Source organism: Anomaloglossus baeobatrachus, chromosome 7, assembly GCF_048569485.1.
Source record: "Anomaloglossus baeobatrachus isolate aAnoBae1 chromosome 7, aAnoBae1.hap1, whole genome shotgun sequence".
NCBI classification, from domain to species: Eukaryota; Metazoa; Chordata; class Amphibia; order Anura; family Aromobatidae; genus Anomaloglossus; species Anomaloglossus baeobatrachus.
In genome coordinates this window covers 269,019,034-269,036,325 of record NC_134359.1, presented here as the reverse complement: position 1 = coordinate 269,036,325, position 17,292 = coordinate 269,019,034, and the positions used below count along the sequence as shown (strand labels likewise).

General features: G+C 43.4%; 1 protein-coding gene across 1 annotated transcript in view; it reads left to right on the top strand.

The window, feature by feature from the left end:
* The window catches only part of LOC142245428 (uncharacterized), a 306,367-nt gene extending 290,869 nt beyond the window's left edge, over positions 1–15,498 (top strand). Inside the window, exon 2 of the mRNA XM_075318122.1 lies at positions 14,720–15,498. Coding sequence (XP_075174237.1) covers positions 14,720–15,356 — 637 coding nt within the window. The 3' untranslated portion in view covers positions 15,357–15,498. The remainder of the gene's footprint in view (positions 1–14,719) is intronic.
* Positions 15,499–17,292: the final 1,794 nt, after the last annotated feature.

The window sequence follows — 17,292 nt, the reverse complement described above, 5'->3', positions numbered from 1 at the left end:
TGGTGAAAGGACAGAACCGGAAGTGTGCGCGGTGAGTATTTGCTCTTATTGCAAAGCATTGCTCTTAAACCAAGTTACACATTTGTAATAAGCTTTGCTTGTCTTGCAAAACGCTCTCAAACCAAGTTACTCTTAAACCAAGGTTCCATTGTATATAGATATATTGGCTTTGGTAATCTCCCCTGGCTTGGTCTGCCTGTCACCGTATACTGATCTCTACTAAATCCACTGTCATTTTCCAGTTTTCACATGCATAGACGCCCCCGTGCCTCCATCCGTACGCCCCCCCCCACAATGACTGACAGCAGTGACCGCGGGTTTCTGATTATTTCCCCATGCTTGTAAAAACCCTGCTCCAGACAACTGTCACCCGGCTTCATTACCGGCGTCCTCCCTTCCCTTCGGTTCCGATATAAACCTGCAGTTGTATCGCATGCGCCTCTCCTCCATGCCCAATCCAGTGGAACATCCTTCGGGGACATCTATTCTTTCATTATATTTCCACTCTAAATGTGATTGACAAAAAGGCTTTCTCGGTGGCGGCGCACGGTTATTTTAGCTTGCCTTCCGTTCCCTCTTTCTAATTGTTTTCATTTCCCTGCTATTTATAATCTGTCTAATCCTTCTTCTTGTCACTTCTAGGGCCTGGAATTATCCGAGCAATGCCATTTAGCTTTCATACAGTTTCTAGAATAATCACAGTCACTTTTACTGTCGCATTTGATACTCATATTTTTGCATTAATCAGAATCCAGCGCTCCTCACATCCTCCCTATTGTTTATCTCCTCAATAGTTTCCATCTGATGAATGTTTCATAATAGAAATGCATCTCCTTACATAGCAACATCAATAATAAGGCATCGAAAAAATATTATTAGTAGTAGTTATATTATTAACCCATTCACCATTCGGTGATTTTCTGTTTCCTTTTTTTTCCTCCCTTTTTTCCAAGAACCATAACTTTTTCGTCTTTTTTTTACAAGTTGTACTTTTGAATGACACCATTCATTCTTCCAATTCATTCTGCTCCATATTGTACTGGAAAATGCTGAAAAAAAAAATTCCAAGTGCAGTAAAATTGATCAAAAAGTGCAATTCCACAGGGTTTTGGGGTTTTGTTATTCACCATGTTCACTATATGGTAAAATTGACCTGACAATATGATTCCCCAGGTCAGTACGAGTTCGTAGACACCAAACATGTATAGTTTTGTTTTTTTTTTCATTTAAATGGTGAAAAAAAATAAATCAGAATTTTGTAAAAAAAAAAAAAAAAAAAAAAAAAAACAAAAACGCTTTTGTCACCTTTTTCCGAGACCCGTAACCTTCTCATTTTTCAGGATCAGTGGCAGCTAATGTTTTGCATCCTGAACTGATAATTTTAATTATACCAATATTGTGTAGATACAATGTTTTTATTCCGTATTATTGCATTTTATTGCGATGTTGCGGTGACCAAAATAAAGTAATTCTGGTCTTTTGATTATTTTTTCTTGCTACACTGTTTACCGATCAGATTAATTTATTTTATATTTTGATAAATCGAGCATTTATGAATACCAAATATGTGTATTTTTATTATTTTAATTATTTCATTATCAATGGGGCAAAAGGAGAGTGATTTGAATTTTGTATTTTTTTTTATAATTTTAAGAGCTTTTTTTTTTCATTTTTTATTGTTTTTACTACTTCCCTTAGAGGATTTGAAACTGTGATCACCCGATTACTTGCTCTATACAGTGTGATGTTTCAGCATCGCCCTGATCAGGAGAAATGCTGATCTCCTGTGAGTGCTGCGCTCTGCCGCTATTCATAGGAAGTGATTCATGACAGTGACAGGGTCTTCAGCTGACCCACGGCAGAATAATGAGTGCAGCTCCGGAGTATAATACAGGATGCATCTCAGGATCAGTACAGGATAAGTAATGTATGTACACAGACATATAACCAGCAGAATAGTGAGTGCAGCTCTGGAGTATAATACAGGATGTAACTCAGGATCAGTACAGGATCAGTAATGTAATGTATGTACACAGTGACTCCACCAGCAGAATAGTGAGTGCAGCTCTGGAGTATAGTACAGGATGTAACTCAGGATCAGTACAGGATAAGTAATGTAATGTATGTGCACAGTGACTGCACCAGCAGAATAGTGAGTGCAGCTCTGGAGTATAATACAGGATGTAACTCAGGATCAGTACAGGATCAGTAATGTAATGTATGTGCACAGTGACTGCACCAGCAGAATAGTGAGTGCAGCTCTGGAGTATAATACAGGATGTAACTCAGGATAAGTACAGGATAAATAATGTAATGTATGTACACAGTGACTGCACCAGCAGAATAGTGAGTGCAGCTCTGGAGTATAATACAGGATGTAACTCAGGGTAAGTAATGCAATGTATATACACAGTGACTGCACCAGTAAAATAGTGAGTGCAGCTCTGGAGTATAATACAGGATGTAACTCAGGATCAGTACAGGATCAGTAATGTAATGTATGTACACAGTGACTCCACCAGCAGAATAGTGAGTGCAGCTCTGGAGTATAGTACAGGATGTAACTCAGGATCAGTACAGGATCAGTAATGTAATGTATGTACACAGTGACTCCACCAGCAGAATAGTGAGTGCAGCTCTGGAGTATAATAAGGATGTAACTCAGGATCAGTACAGGATCAGTAATGTAATGTATGTACACAGTGACTGCACCAGCAGAATAGTGAGTGCAGCTCTGGAGTATAGTACAGGATGTAACTCAGGATCAGTACAGAATCAGTAATGTAATGTATGTACACAGTGACTCCACCAGCAGAATAGTGAGTGCAGCTCTGGAGTATAATACAGGATGTACCTCCGGATCAGTACAGAATAAGTAATGTATGTTTAAAATTATTTTACCAGCAGAATAGTGAGTTCAGCTCTAAAGTATGATACTGGATGTAACTCATGATCAGTAGAATAAAAAAGAATCATGATCATTTGTATAGTATAGGTAAATAAAAATGCTGAATATTTGCAGTTCTCATGGCCCTTTAGTTGTAGCACTCTGTATTTATGTCCTTTCACATATTCTGGTAAAATGGGCCGTCTGTATTTTCAAGAATATTTTTTCAATATATATATATTTTATGCAATGCACTATATATAAATCTTTATTCCGTGTATGCCTTCTAATTGACCTGGAGAAGAAGCGTGCAGCAGACAGGTCACATTGGGGCACCGGCTATAAAAGACGCGGGGTAGAATATTATTTACAGATATCTGCTTAACGGGCAATGCTGCTCGGTCCCATCCATCACCGTGACTTGAAAGTTTTGGTTTAGTGCCGCTATTTTCTATGCCGGCCAATACTAAAGGGACTGGAAATGATGCTTTTGAAACTAGTGCAAGAGCCGCTGCCAAACCTCATCCATCATCCATACACAGCACTGTCTTCCCTCATCCCATGGCCAAATATACCCAGAGAAAGTCCCAATCATCCTATCCCTAATAGGTAGCTCATTGGACGCGGCGGAGAATGGCTGCTCAAGTGACTGTTCCCGAATGCCGGCCTAGCACATCCCATCTGTGCCCTGTCCGTCAGACTCAGCCTATTAAGCAAAGTGCGGATGAACACCGAGGATTCTGCTAAAGCAAGTGGAGCCGTGCAATCTCCGTAACATGACTCGGTGCCAGTGTCAGGGATTAGATTACATATGGCGCGGTGCAAGGTGCTTGCTCGCTTTTTTTATTTTTAATCATAGTTGAGTAAATGGCTTGACATCTTGGATCTGTATCAAATATCTCTCCGTCTGTTACTGGAGTTCCAGCAGACGCCCCTTTCCGGTATAGAAACTGTGATTATTGCAATTTGCACAGAACTATTCGAGATTTGGTACCACAAGGCTATTGAACCAATAAAAAGGGGAATTATATACAACTGCCGAAAATAGTACAATCAATGCTTCATCAATAGAATATCTATATTCAGCCCTGGGATAAATTAAGCATCAAAGTTCTTTATACCAACCAGAGGACATGACTAAGAGGATACAGCCTCCATCTACACAGAATAACAGGTCTAATATAGATGTAGAATGTCCCACCCTAACCGCGCAGGCGCATTATGACATTACGGAAGAAGTCTATGGATTTGCGTTGAGATGGAGGGGACATTCATACACTTTACTAGCTGTAGTACCTGGCGTTGCCCGGGATAATAGTAACTAACTGTCTCTCTCCCTTTCCCTCTCTCCCACTCACTTACTCTCCCTCTCTGTCTGTCTTTCTATATGTCTTTGTCTGCCTCTCTCTCTCGCTTTGTATCTGTGTGTCTCAGTCTCTGTGTTTCTTTTGACTCGCCCACCCCAGGGCTGTGGGACACCCAGTGCCGGGCCGGACTAGTCCGGTGGTAGTCAGTGGTGGCTGGGCCCGGCTCCGTGGCCCTGGTGGGTGTCAGTAGAATATGTGGCTGAATTAATAAAGTTTGTGTTCGTGACGCCACCTGTGGTATGCGGCTATGAAGCCGCCGCTGCTGTGTGAGGCCATCGGGATGATGTTATGGCAGCAAAGGTGGTACTGCTCCCCACAGGTGGAGCAATGCCCGGGGCACAGTTGGTGCTTATGAGTGTCTATGCAGCTGAAATAACAGAGACCACTTCAAGGGTGCAGTTCAAGTTCTTTACTCACAGTTCTGCAGGGACCCTCGGGCTGCTGGGACCACTGTCAGGGACCTCCGCCGTTTCTGGGTGATTCTGAGAGTGAATGCCGGTGCCCTTCTCTTAGTGTCTCTTTCTTCTGCTGTCTTCCTTAGCCTTGCCTTTGTTAGGATGGACCTGGCTTGGCCTCCACTACAGCCTCCAGGCTGGGGGGTCACCTGTCGGCTGATTTCCCCTTTTCTGAAGGTCTGCTATGGGTTCTGGCCCTGGGAGTCTACAACCTTCCCTGGGCCTCGGTTTTTACTGTTTGGAGATTGTCTTTGCACTCCTCCAGTCTCTAGGGACCGTCCCCTGTCGCAGCTTGATCACTCCACCGATGTTAATGTGGAACAGGCCACCGCAGCCTGCAACTACCCGTGGCGCCTCTAGGCCCTCTCTTCGGTACCTAACAAGGACTGCTCGTGGTACCTCCAGGACTATCCATGGCCCTGCGACTCCTTCTGTCTCTGCGTGGTGTCACCTGGACCTCTGGGTCCCAGGTTCTTCACCAGGAAGCGTCTCCTTCTGTTTCTCTGCTCCTGTCTGACTTGGAGCTTTCTTTCCTTCTTTCTTGTCTTTCTTTCCTCCTCCTTGCCTGCCTCCAGCAGGCCTCCTCCTCCCTCCTTTCTCTCGTTCTTCTTCTCCAACTACATGCTGGCTCCTCACTCTTTCACTCCCTGAGGTAAACTGAAACTAACTTGACCTTCCTTTCTCTATCTGCTCTCTGGTGGCTCCTCCCACCTCCCCAGTTGCTAAGCTACCACCCTATGGGAGCAGGGATGGGTCTTACAGCCCCTCTCAGCATGCAGCATGGGAGGGTTGCCTGCCACTTTACCTGGTCCCAGTATGTACCTAACAATGGGTGTAGTGTGGATTTACCAGGGGACCGGAGTTCACTCTCTTCCTCTCCCAGAATGGGGCATCACACCGCTGATGGGGTGCAATGACCTGTGGCGACGGAAGCCTCAGGGGCGCCATACTTTCTCTGTGTGTCTCTGTTTCTGTGTGTCTGTCTCTTTGTGTCTGTGTCTTAGGGGTACTTTGCACACTGCGACATCGCAAGCCAATGGTAGCGATGCCGAGCGCGATAGTCCCTGCCCCTGTCGCACATGCGATATCTTGTGATAGCTGCCGTAGCGAACATTATCGCTATGGCAGCTTCACACGCACTCCCCTGCCGTGCGACGTCGCTCTGGCCGGCGAACCGCCTCCTTCCTAAGGGAGTGGGTCGTGTGGCGTCACAGCGACGTCACACGGCAGGCGGCCAATAGAAGCCGATGGGCGGAGATGAGTGGGACATAAACATCCCGCCTACCTCCTTCCTTCCGCATAGCCGGCGGCGGCAGGTAAGGGGATGTTCCTCGCTCCTGCGGCTTCATACACAGCGATGTGTGCTGCCGCAGGAACGAGGAACAACATCGTAACATCGGTCCTTCCGAAATTATGGAAATGACCGATGCTACACCGATCATACGATTTCGACGCTTTTGCACTCGTTATTTTTTTCATCAGCATAGCACCTATATGTGTAATATTATTTTATCACAGGCTGATATAACTTTTGTATACTTATTCCCTATGATCTATGTGGGATAAGTCAGTCTCTGACCACCCTCCCCCAATTCGTAGGAGCTACAGTTGCACTTCTCCCTACCCTGTTGTGCCTTGTGTCAATGTATGGTTTTTATCCTTGCTTTAATAAAATGTTATGTATTTTATAAGGAATATTGGCATCGTGCATATTCTTTCTGGAGGATATAAGTGGAATTACTGCTTGTTAAGATGCTATCCTGATCACGGAAGCACAAGATGTGGAATATGTGGTTATATGCGCTCATTAATCGTAGTAAAAACAATTCACATACTCCGATGTCGACAGCGAGGCCGGATGTGCGTCACTTTCGATTTGACCCCACCGACATCGCACCTGCGATGTCGTAGTGTGCAAAGTAACCCTAAGTGTTCATGTCTCTGTGGGTGTCTCTGTGTGTGTTTCTGTGTGTATCTCTCTCTCTGAGTGTCTGTGTGTCTTTGTCTCTATGTCTATCTCTGTGTGTTTCAGTATGTCTCTTTCTTTGTGTGTCTCTCTGTGAGTGTCTGGGTGTGTGTGTGTCTCTATGTGTTTCTCTGCATATCTCTGTCTCTGTGTGTGTGTGTCTGTCTGTCTGTCTCTGTGTGTCTGTCTCTGTGTGTGTCTGTCTCTGTTTGTGTGTCTGTCTCTGTGTGTGTCTGTGTGTGTGTGTCTATCTCTGTGTGTCTGTCTCTGTGTGTGTTTTTCTGTGTGTGTGTGTGTCTGTCTCTGTGTGTGTGTGTCTCTGTTTCTCTGTGTGTGTCTGTCACTGTGTGTTTCTCTGTCTCTGTGCATTTCTCTGTCTCTGTGTATTTCTCTATCTCTGTGTATTTCTCTATCTCTGTGTTTTTCTGTCTCTGTGTGTCTGTCTCTGTGTGTCTGTCTCTGTGTGTGTCTGTCTCTGTGTGTGTCTGTCTCTGTGTGTGTCTGTCTCTGTGTGTGTGTCTGTCTCTGTGTGTGTGTCTGTCTCTGTGTGTGTGTCTGTCTGTGTGTGTGTGTCTGTCTCTGTTTGTGTGTCTGTCTCTGTTTGTGTGTCTGTCTCTGTGTGTGTCTGTGTGTGTGTGTCTGTCTCTGTGTGTGTTTTTCTGTGTGTGTGTGTCTGTCTCTGTGTGTGTGTCTCTGTTTCTCTGTGTGTGTCTGTCACTATGTGTTTCTCTGTCTCTGTGCATTTCTCTGGCTCTGTGTATTTCTCTATCTCTGTGTATTTCTCTATCTCTGTGTATTTCTCTATCTCTGTGTATTTCTGTCTCTGTGTGTCTGTCTCTGTGTGTATGTCTCTGTGTGTGTCTGTCTCTGTGTGTGTCTGTCTCTGTGTGTGTGTGTGTCTGTCTCTGTGTGTGTGTCTGTCTCTGTGTGTGTGTCTGTCTCTGTGTGTGTGTCTGTCTCTGTGTGTGTGTCTGTCTGTGTGTGTGTGTCTGTCTCTGTTTGTGTGTCTGTCTCTGTTTGTGTGTCTGTCTCTGTGTGTGTCTGTGTGTGTGTGTGTCTGTGTCTGTGTATTTCTCTATCTCTGTTTTTCTGTCTCTGTGTGTCTGTCTCTGTGTCTGTCTATGTGTGTCTCTGTCTCTACTAATAATGTCCTTTGTTGCCTATAGCATCCAATCACAGCTCCTATTAATGACCTGTAGCTCACAGCTCCAATGACTTTAATGTAAGCAGGTTTTTGGTGAATAACTGAAAAGTGCAGGGTTACATTTTCCCCTCAAAACATAGTCTATGACGTTCCCTGAGTCAAATGTGGTGTCTGTGCAACATTTCGTGATTGTAAACGTGACTGTGTATCTTTGCTACAGAAAACCACACCCACACATAGACACACACATACACTCAGCTTTATATATTAGATTAAAGAATGGTCATGTTGCACAAATAGAACCAATAAATGACATGCTACATTGGTGGCATTAGTTGGATGCCATAACTCTGTAGGTTATCGTGAACAATCCAATAATATGTAGTCTTGACCACCAAATGATTGGCTAAAAAATGTTCTCCAAATGAGTAATCTTCTGTTTGAACTTTGTAGTATTCTCTAGAGGACCCTACTGGCAAATGATTGGCTCAAAAGTCATCTCCAAATTGTCTCTTGCTGGATTGTAGGAGTATCCTCCGGAGTTCCCAAGTGATTTCAGAAGGATACGCCAAAGTTCAAAGTGAGTTAGTCCAAAGTTACCTTCAATGGGTGGGTTTCTCCAGGAACTTTTCTGTTGACAAATAAATGGTTCCTAAGACACCATCAGGTGGGTTGTCTTCTGTTGGATCTTTGGTGACTTGTTGACAAACTAATGGCTCTAAATGGTGCCTTTTTTGTTTGAATCTACTCTCTGACATACCCTTACTGGCAAATGATTGGCTCCTAAGACATCTTCAGATAGCTTATCTTCTATTTTTTGTTTATCCTCTGGAGGAACTTGGGAAATTAATGGCTCTTAATTTTGTGTTTTTTGGAACCTTTTTTCAGACAGACCCATATTGGATTGGTAATTGATTGGCTCCTAAGACACCTTCAGGTGGGTTGTCTTCTGTTGTATCTTTAGTGTATCCTCTGAAGGAACTTGTGGGCAAATTATAGGCTCTAAATGGTGTTTTTTTGTTTTTTTTTTGGAGTCTTTCCTCTGACATACTCTTCTTGGCAAATGATTGGCTCCAAGACCTCTTCAGATGGGTTGTATTCTGTGGAATCTTTGGTGTATCTTCTGGAGGAACCTGATGGCAAAATAATGGCTCTAAAAGGTGCTTTTTTCTTGAAATCTTTTCTCTTACAGACCCTTCTTGGCAAATGATTGGCTCCTAAGACATCTTCAGGTGGGTTGTCTTCTGTTGGATCTTTGGTGTGTCCTCCACAAGAACTTGTTGGTAATCTAATGGCTCTAAATGGGTTTTTTTTTTGTTGGAATCTTTTCTCTGACAGACCCTTATTGGCAAATGATTGGCTCCTAAGACCTTAAGGTGGGTTGTCTTCTGTTGGATCTTTGGTGTATCTTCTGGAGGAACTTATTGGCAAACAAATGGCTCTAAATGGTGCTTTTTATATTGGACTCTTTTCTCTGTCAGACCCTAATGGCAAATAATTGCCTCTTAAGACACCTTCAGATCTGTTGTCATCCTAATGGCAAATTATTGGTTCTTATGTTGATTTAAAAATGGGTTTTCTACTGTTGGATCTTTGGAATCTGCTATGTAAGACATTAGTGGCAACGCAACCTCCAAGTGGGTTGTCATTTGCTGAGACTTAGGAGTTTCCTCCAGAGGATCATCTGGTTTACAAATTTGTAAGTTTATTCCTGAGTATTCATTCTAGTTTAATTTTGATTTGTCAAACATTTTTACATTATTTTAATTATCAGCTGTAGAGTTTAGAAATGTAATTGACTAAAATGGACTAGACACATAGGTTAAGGAATACATGTTCGTTAGAGCAATGGTCTCCATCCAATGGTCACCATCCAATGGTCTCCATCCAACGGTCTCCATCCAGTGGTCTCCAGCTAATGGCTCTCCAGCTAATGGCTCTCCAGACGTTTGACTATAATAACCCCCAGGTAACTAGAAGTTGTCCCAACATTGCTGGGTGTTGTAGTTTTCCAACAGTGGTAGACTTTAGAATTGAAACATAATAAGTATAAAAGAAAAATTGAAGCCGTCTACAAAACTTGATACTTGGTTCTTGCATGATTGACCTTTCTGCTCGGGACACCATTTATATACTACTCAGACGGTGTGTTTTTCTCTAACTGCCTATAAATGGATATGACTTTTTATGAACAAGAATATAAAAATGCTTTCAGAGGCACAAACATAATATCAGTAAAGGTATTATAAGCCTGATGATAGGGAGAGGTTATTCACAAGACGCTGTTAGACAATGATCCATTTGGGCGCCGTCTCGTCACCGGAATAGACATTGCTTTTATTCACATGGTGATTAGAGGAACCTGAGATGTGACGAGTCGACGACTGATGTGACAATTTTACAGTTCTCTTGATTCCCTCTCAATGAATTCTGGGGGGTTGTGCAGTTTAGTTGGGTGAAACCAATTTAGAACAGTTGACGGTTGCCGCTCCGCAATATTACGCTTGAAATCAAATGGACTGCGGTAAGTTCAATTCCAGAAAAAATAACTTTTCTCATTTGTGGTCATAAAAAATGGACAATTTAGGAAAATTGAACTCAGAGACTATGTCTTATTGGAAAGAGACAATTATATCCAGTTTCAGAAGGCAATGCGAGGCTTTATATGGTTCTTATCAATAAAATTTATCTGCTAGACATAAAATCTTTCAGACCCACAACAGCTCATCGGAGAGACTTTTAGAAAGTATATTTCTAACTTACAGAAGGATTCTACACGCACTGATATAATGGCTAAAGTTCATAAATGTGATCAGGTACATGATAGATGACGGATATGTTTCCAAATGCATATCTCAGCATTTTGGAGGGTCAGCTTTCTTATACTACCATCTGTAGTGTAACAATCTGTTCATAATATCCTTGCGACTAGAGATGAGTGAACCTTTCAAAGTTCAGATCGCTGATCACTACCGAGCCTCCCGCTGTTCTTCGAACAGTTCATCCAATATACCGAGGCCAGTGAATTCAATGGGAGGCCAAACTTATGTATTCTGAAATGTAACTGCCCCCATGGCTGTAATTGCCCCCACGGCTATAATTGGTCCCATGGCTGTCATTGCCCCCACGACTGTAATTGCTCCTATGGCTGTAATTGCCCCCATGGCTGTAATTGCCCCCATGGCTGTAATTGCTCCTATGGCTGTAATTGGTCCCATGGCTATAATTGCTCCGACGGCTGTAATTTCTTCCACGGCTGTAATTGCCCCCATGGCTGTAATTTCTCCCATGGCTGTAATTGCTCCCATAGCTGTAATTGCTCCCACGGCTGTAATTGCTCCCACAGCTGTAATTGCCCCCATGGCTGTAATTGCTCCCACGGCTGTAATTGCTCCCACGGCTGTAATTGCCCCTGTGGCTGTAATTGCTCACACGGCTGTAACTGACCCCACCACTGTAATTGCTCCCATGGCTGTAATTGCTCCCATGACTGTAATTGCTCCCATGACTGTAATTGCCCCCACGGCGGTAATTGCTCCCATGACTGTAATTGCCCCCACGGCTGTAATTGCTCCATCGCTGTAATTGCCCCCATGGCTGTAATTGCTCCTACGGCTGTAAATGCTCCCACGGCTGTAATTGCTCCCATGGCTGCAATTGCTCCCACGGCTGTAATTGCCTCCATGGCTGTAATTGCTCTCAAGGCTGTAATTGCTCCACGACTGTAATTGCTCCCATGGCTGTAATTGACCCCACGGCTGTAATTGCTCCATGGCTGTAATTGCCCCCATGGCTGTAATTGCTCCCAAGGCTGTAAATGCTCCCACGGCTGTAATTGCTCCCACGGCTGTAATTGCTCCCACGGCTGTAATTGCTCCCACGGCTGTAACTGCTCCAGAGGCTGTACTTCCAGGACCGCTGATTATCCCTCATCCATATTCACTGCTTTCCCCGCCTACCAGTGTCTCTGATTGGATGCAGTCAGACCCTGCCCCCAGACAGCATCTTTGATTGGTTGGAAAAATAGACAAATACCATGTTATTTTAGTTTTCTAATGAATGGTTGAGTAAAGCTTTGCCTGAGAAAAGTAGGATACAGAACCTGCAGGTCCTATAACGGGCACTTGTGCCTCATGAATAGTTAATACAACAGGACTAACAAGGTAGTATGAATAAATCAGGACAAAAAGGAAGAACGGAAGATTGATTTTTGAAAACAAAAAGCAAATAGTGAAGCCTGAATGATTTTTACACAATCTGTAGTATAAAATAAATTTATTTTTTCATTATGTCATTGAGCTCCATTTTTGGCATAAAATATATATTCTATTTAATAAATACCGACCAAACTTTTGTAGTACAAGAAAAACACTGATAGCACATTTTACCTTTCTAATGTGAACAGGTGCAAACTGAACACAAAACAGAAACAAAAAGGAGACACCTGCACTCTATAGCACTAAGACATGTGAAACAATGAATATGGGAATATAGACATGCATTACTGCTATGAAAAACATGTAAAATTGATTGAGATACTTAGCACACAAAAATGACCAGTTTTATGTGAGCCCAACAGCCTCTTGGTTGGACCACAGCCTGTTTTGTTTTGGTGCTTTCTTATGCATTGCCTTCACCTCTATTCAGGTGTGTGCACTTTCTCGTTTGGTTTGTCCAATCACATTTTGGGAGGGTCTTTTTATACTCTTTACTGGATATATTTCTGGTTGGCTGGTTGTCTGGAATCCCAGCTTCTCGATTTAGGATTTCTTAAGACATTGATATTGCTATTCTTTGCAGTTTTTTGTGGGAATCCCTTCCCGGTTATCTCCTATTAGGATGGTGTAAATGTATTCTCTTATCCTTTTTAGTTTCTTGTATTCCATCATTCCTGTACGACTGTGTTTGCATGTTCTTAGCCCTATGTCTCACCCTCTGATTGTGTGCACTTCATTTCTGTCGTTGTTTTTGTGTTACACTTGGTTTATAGCATAGGGGGCACTTAAGGACACTCAAGTTCAGCCATCGATGAGTGGGGGCGCCACTATGTGATCGTGGGGTGTCAACCTCCGCTGTAAGGCTATATGGACATATTCCGATTTTTATGCACATTTTTCCTTGCTTATTTCAATCAATAAAAGCAAGGAAAAAGCCTCCCAGCAAAGTCTATGAGAATCGTGACTTGCTGTGCACACACTGCTTCTTTTTTCCTTGCAGATTTTGTTGCTGAAAAAGAAGCAGCATGTCAATTCTTTTTACTATTTGTTTCTGCTTTATCACAACAGAGGATTATAGCGCAGCACTTTGCCTCACACACTTTGCACACCTCATGGTGTGTGAGGCTCCCCGTAGCTCAGTAACTCAGGGTTGTCATAGGGTTACTATAGCAGCGATCGGCTCACTGTGATCGCATTATAGGGACCCAATCACCAGGGAAAGGTAAGAAATCCTCTCCCTGTCTTCTGATCGCAGCATTCAGGTGGCTAAAGGGAACCTGTCACCAGATTTGGGGCCTATAAGCTGTAGCCACCACCAGTGAGCTCTTATATACAGCATTCTAACATGCTGAATATAAGAGCCCAGGCCGATGTGTAGAATGTAAAACTTACTTAATACTCACCTAAACGTGTCGTACGGTGCAGACTGGTCAAATGGGTGACTCCGTTCTCCGGGTGTGACGCCTCCTCTTTAAGCCATCTTTGTCCTCCTTCTTCTGGAGCCTGGTTGCATGACGTGTCCTACGCCATGCACACAGGCCGGTATTGAGGTCCTGCTCAGGCGCACTACAATACTTTGATCTACCCTGCTCAGTGCAAATCAAAGTGCGCCTGCGCGGAACCTTAATGCCGGCCTGTGTGAACAACGTAGAATGCGTCATGCACCCAGGCTTCAGAAGAAGGAGGACAAAGATGGCTGAAAGAGGAGATCAAAGTATTGTAGTGCGAGTGCGCAGGACCTCAATGCTGCCTAGTGTGGATGACGTAGGACGGGTCATGCACCCAGGCTTCAGAAGTAGCAGGACAAAGATGGCCGAAAGAGGAGTGGGCATGCGTGGGCACATGACCTACAGCAGGGCCAAATCAAGGTCAGCTCTAGGGCAAGTTCTAGCCTGTTTTGACACCTGTGGATTTCTGGTTTTACATCTTCTCTTGGTTTGTCCATCTCTGTGAGAGTGTTAGGGTTCAGGACGACCGCTCAAAAAAGGGGGGGGAGTGAATTTTTTTAGAAAAGGGACATCAATAGTTTATCAGTCGATGGGCAAAATGATCTTATTGTACATGACACACACAACTCCTTGAGCTTTTGGAATTTGTCTGTAATTTTAATGGTTCTGTTTTACCCTTTTATGATTAATGAAATGAATATGTTGAAAGAAGAAAAACAGTAGTCATTTTCGGAAGGGTAATAATAATAAAGAAATGCACTGTTCATTCTTCGGCTAACTTTTCTTTTGTAGAACTATTTTCTCCTGCCGGGATAAAGAAAACATTTTTGGTCTTAAATGTCAGCTTTCTGCATAGTTATAGGACGCACAGCATGCTTGACTGGCTTAGTGACTTGTAATCACATCAGCTATTTCAGGTTTATTATGCCCGTCTTTGATCTTCATACATTAAAGAGCAATTCTGTTCACAATGTATTGAAGCAATCTGTACCCATGAATAAGTATCATACCGCTTTATGGATAATAAAAAAATATTAAGGCCACCGGCTACCCACTAACATCCTCCCTCCCCTCTTCCCAGCTAAGGGATCTGCTTTTTCCTTTAGGATCTCCAAAATGTCACCATATAGTTTAAACCCCCTCCATGGCTATTAAACAGGTTGTCGATAATGTACTATTTTCTTTTATGGTACAAAGTTTCATCTATTAACATTTTGTTCCTTTTTTTTGTCTAGAGATCTGATGCCAAGGACAGTAGAAGGACAAATAACCATGGAGAAGACACCAAGCTACTTTGTCACCAACGAGGCTCCACAGAGGATCCATTCAATGGCCAAAGACACCAAGCTCATCATGGTGGTGAGGAACCCAGTCACACGTGCCATATCTGACTATACACAAACTCTCTCCAAGAAACCGGAAATTCCAACTTTCGAGGTCCTTGCCTTCAAAAACAGGACCCTAGGACTGATTGATGCCTCTTGGAGCGCTCTACGGATAGGCATCTACGCTCTTCATTTAGAAAGTTGGATGCAGTACTTTCCTCTATCCCAAATCCTTTTTGTTAGCGGAGAACACCTCATAAGTAACCCGGCGGAAGAACTGGCCAAAGTTCAAGATTTTTTGGGTCTCCAACGGATTATAACAGATAAGCATTTTTATTTCAATAAGACTAAAGGTTTTCCATGTTTGAAGAAGCCAGAGGACACGGGGGCTCCCAGATGTCTGGGAAAGTCCAAGGGTCGAACTCATCCAAAAATTGACCCCGATGTTATCCAGCGTCTGAGAAAGTTTTACAAACCTTTTAATGCTATGTTCTATCAAATGACAGGTCAGGATTTTCAATGGGAGAAGGAAGAACTAGACAGTTAAAATGGACACGTGGGGTGGTGGATGTGGACCTTAAAAGAAAATATACTTCTCTATGGATGGATTTATCAGTGTACAGAGAATATTTAACATTTTGCCAACAAAAAATATAAAAATTGAAGAAGATTAAAGAATTATTTCTATAAAAAATGTGCATCAGATTGTACTGTGTTACAAATGGCAATACAAGTAAACTATGAATACAAGTAGAGAGTGGGTGAGGGCTCATGTATACAGCTCAGAAGCTATGAATACAAGTAGAGAGTGGGTAAGGGCTCATGTATACAGCTCAGAAGCTACGAATACAAGTAGAGAGTGGGTGAGGGCTCATGTATACGGCTCAGAAGCTACGAATACAAGTAGAGAGTGGGTGAGGGCTCATGTATACAGCTCAGAAGCTACGAATACAAGTAGAGAGTGGGTGAGGGCTCATGTATACAGCTCAAAAGCTACGAATACAAGTAGAGAGTGGGTGAGGGCTCATGTATACGGCTCAGAAGCTACAAATACAAGTAGAGAGTGGGTGAGGGCTCATGTATACAGCTCAGAAGCTACGAATACAAGTAGAGAGTGGGTGAGGGCTCATGTATACGGCTCAGAAGCTACAAATACAAGTAGAGAGTGGGTGAGAGCTCATGTATACGGCTCAGAAGCTACGAATACAAGTAGAGAGTGGGTGAGAGCTCATGTATACAGCTCAGAAGCTAAGAATACAAGTAGAGAGTGGGTGAGGGCTCATGTATACGGCTCAGAAGCTACGAATACAAGTAGAGAGTGGGTAAGGGCTCATGTATACGGCTCAGAAGCTACGGATACAAGTAGAGAGTGGGTGAGGGCTCATGTATACGGCTCAGAAGCTACGAATACAAGTAGAGAGTGGGTGAGAGCTCATGTATACGGCTCAGAAGCTACGGATACAAGTAGAGAGTGGGTGAGGGCTCATGTATACGGCTCAGAAGCTACGAATACAAGTAGAGAGTGGGTGAGGGCTCATGTATACGGCTCAGAAGCTAGGAATACAAGTAGAGAGTGAGTGAGGGCTCATGTATACAGCTCAAAAGCTACAAATACAAGTAGAGAGTGGGTGAGGGCTCATGTATACGGCTCAGAAGCTACGAATACAAGTAGAGAGTGGGTGAGAGCTCATGTATACGGCTCAGAAGCTACGGATACAAGTAGAGAGTGGGTGAGAGCTCATGTAAACGGGTCAGAAGCTACGAATACAAGTAGAGAGTGGGTGAGGGCTCATGTATACAGCTCAGAAGCTACGGATACAAGTAGAGAGTGGGTGAGAGCTCATGTATACGGCTCAGAAGCTACGGATACAAGTAGAGAGTGGGTGAGAGCTCATGTAAACGGGTCAGAAGCTACGAATACAAGTAGAGAGTGGGTGAGGGCTCATGTATACGGCTCAGAAGCTACGGATACAAGTAGAGAGTGGGTGAGAGCTCATGTAAACGGGTCAGAAGCTACGAATACAAGTAGAGAGTGGGTGAGGGCTCATGTATACAGCTCAGAAGCTACGAATACAAGTAAAGAGTGGGTAAGGGCTTATGCATACGGGTCAGAAGCTACGAATACAGGTAGTGGGTGAGGGCTCATGTATACGGGTCAGAAGCTACGAGTACAAGTAGAGAGTGGGTGAGGGCTCATGTATATGGCTCAGAAGCTACGAATACAAGTAGAGAGTGGTTAAGGGCTCATGTATACGGGTCAGAAGCTACGAATACAAGTAGAGAGTGGGTAAGAGCTCATGTATACAGCTCAGAAGCTACGAATACAAGTAGAGAGTGGGTGAGAGCTCATGTATATGGCTCAGAAGCTACGAATACAAGTAGAGAGTGGGTGAGGGCTCATGTATACGGCTCAGAAGCTACGAATACAAGTAGAGAGTGGGTGAGGGCTCATGTATACGGCTCAGAAGCTATGAATACAAGTA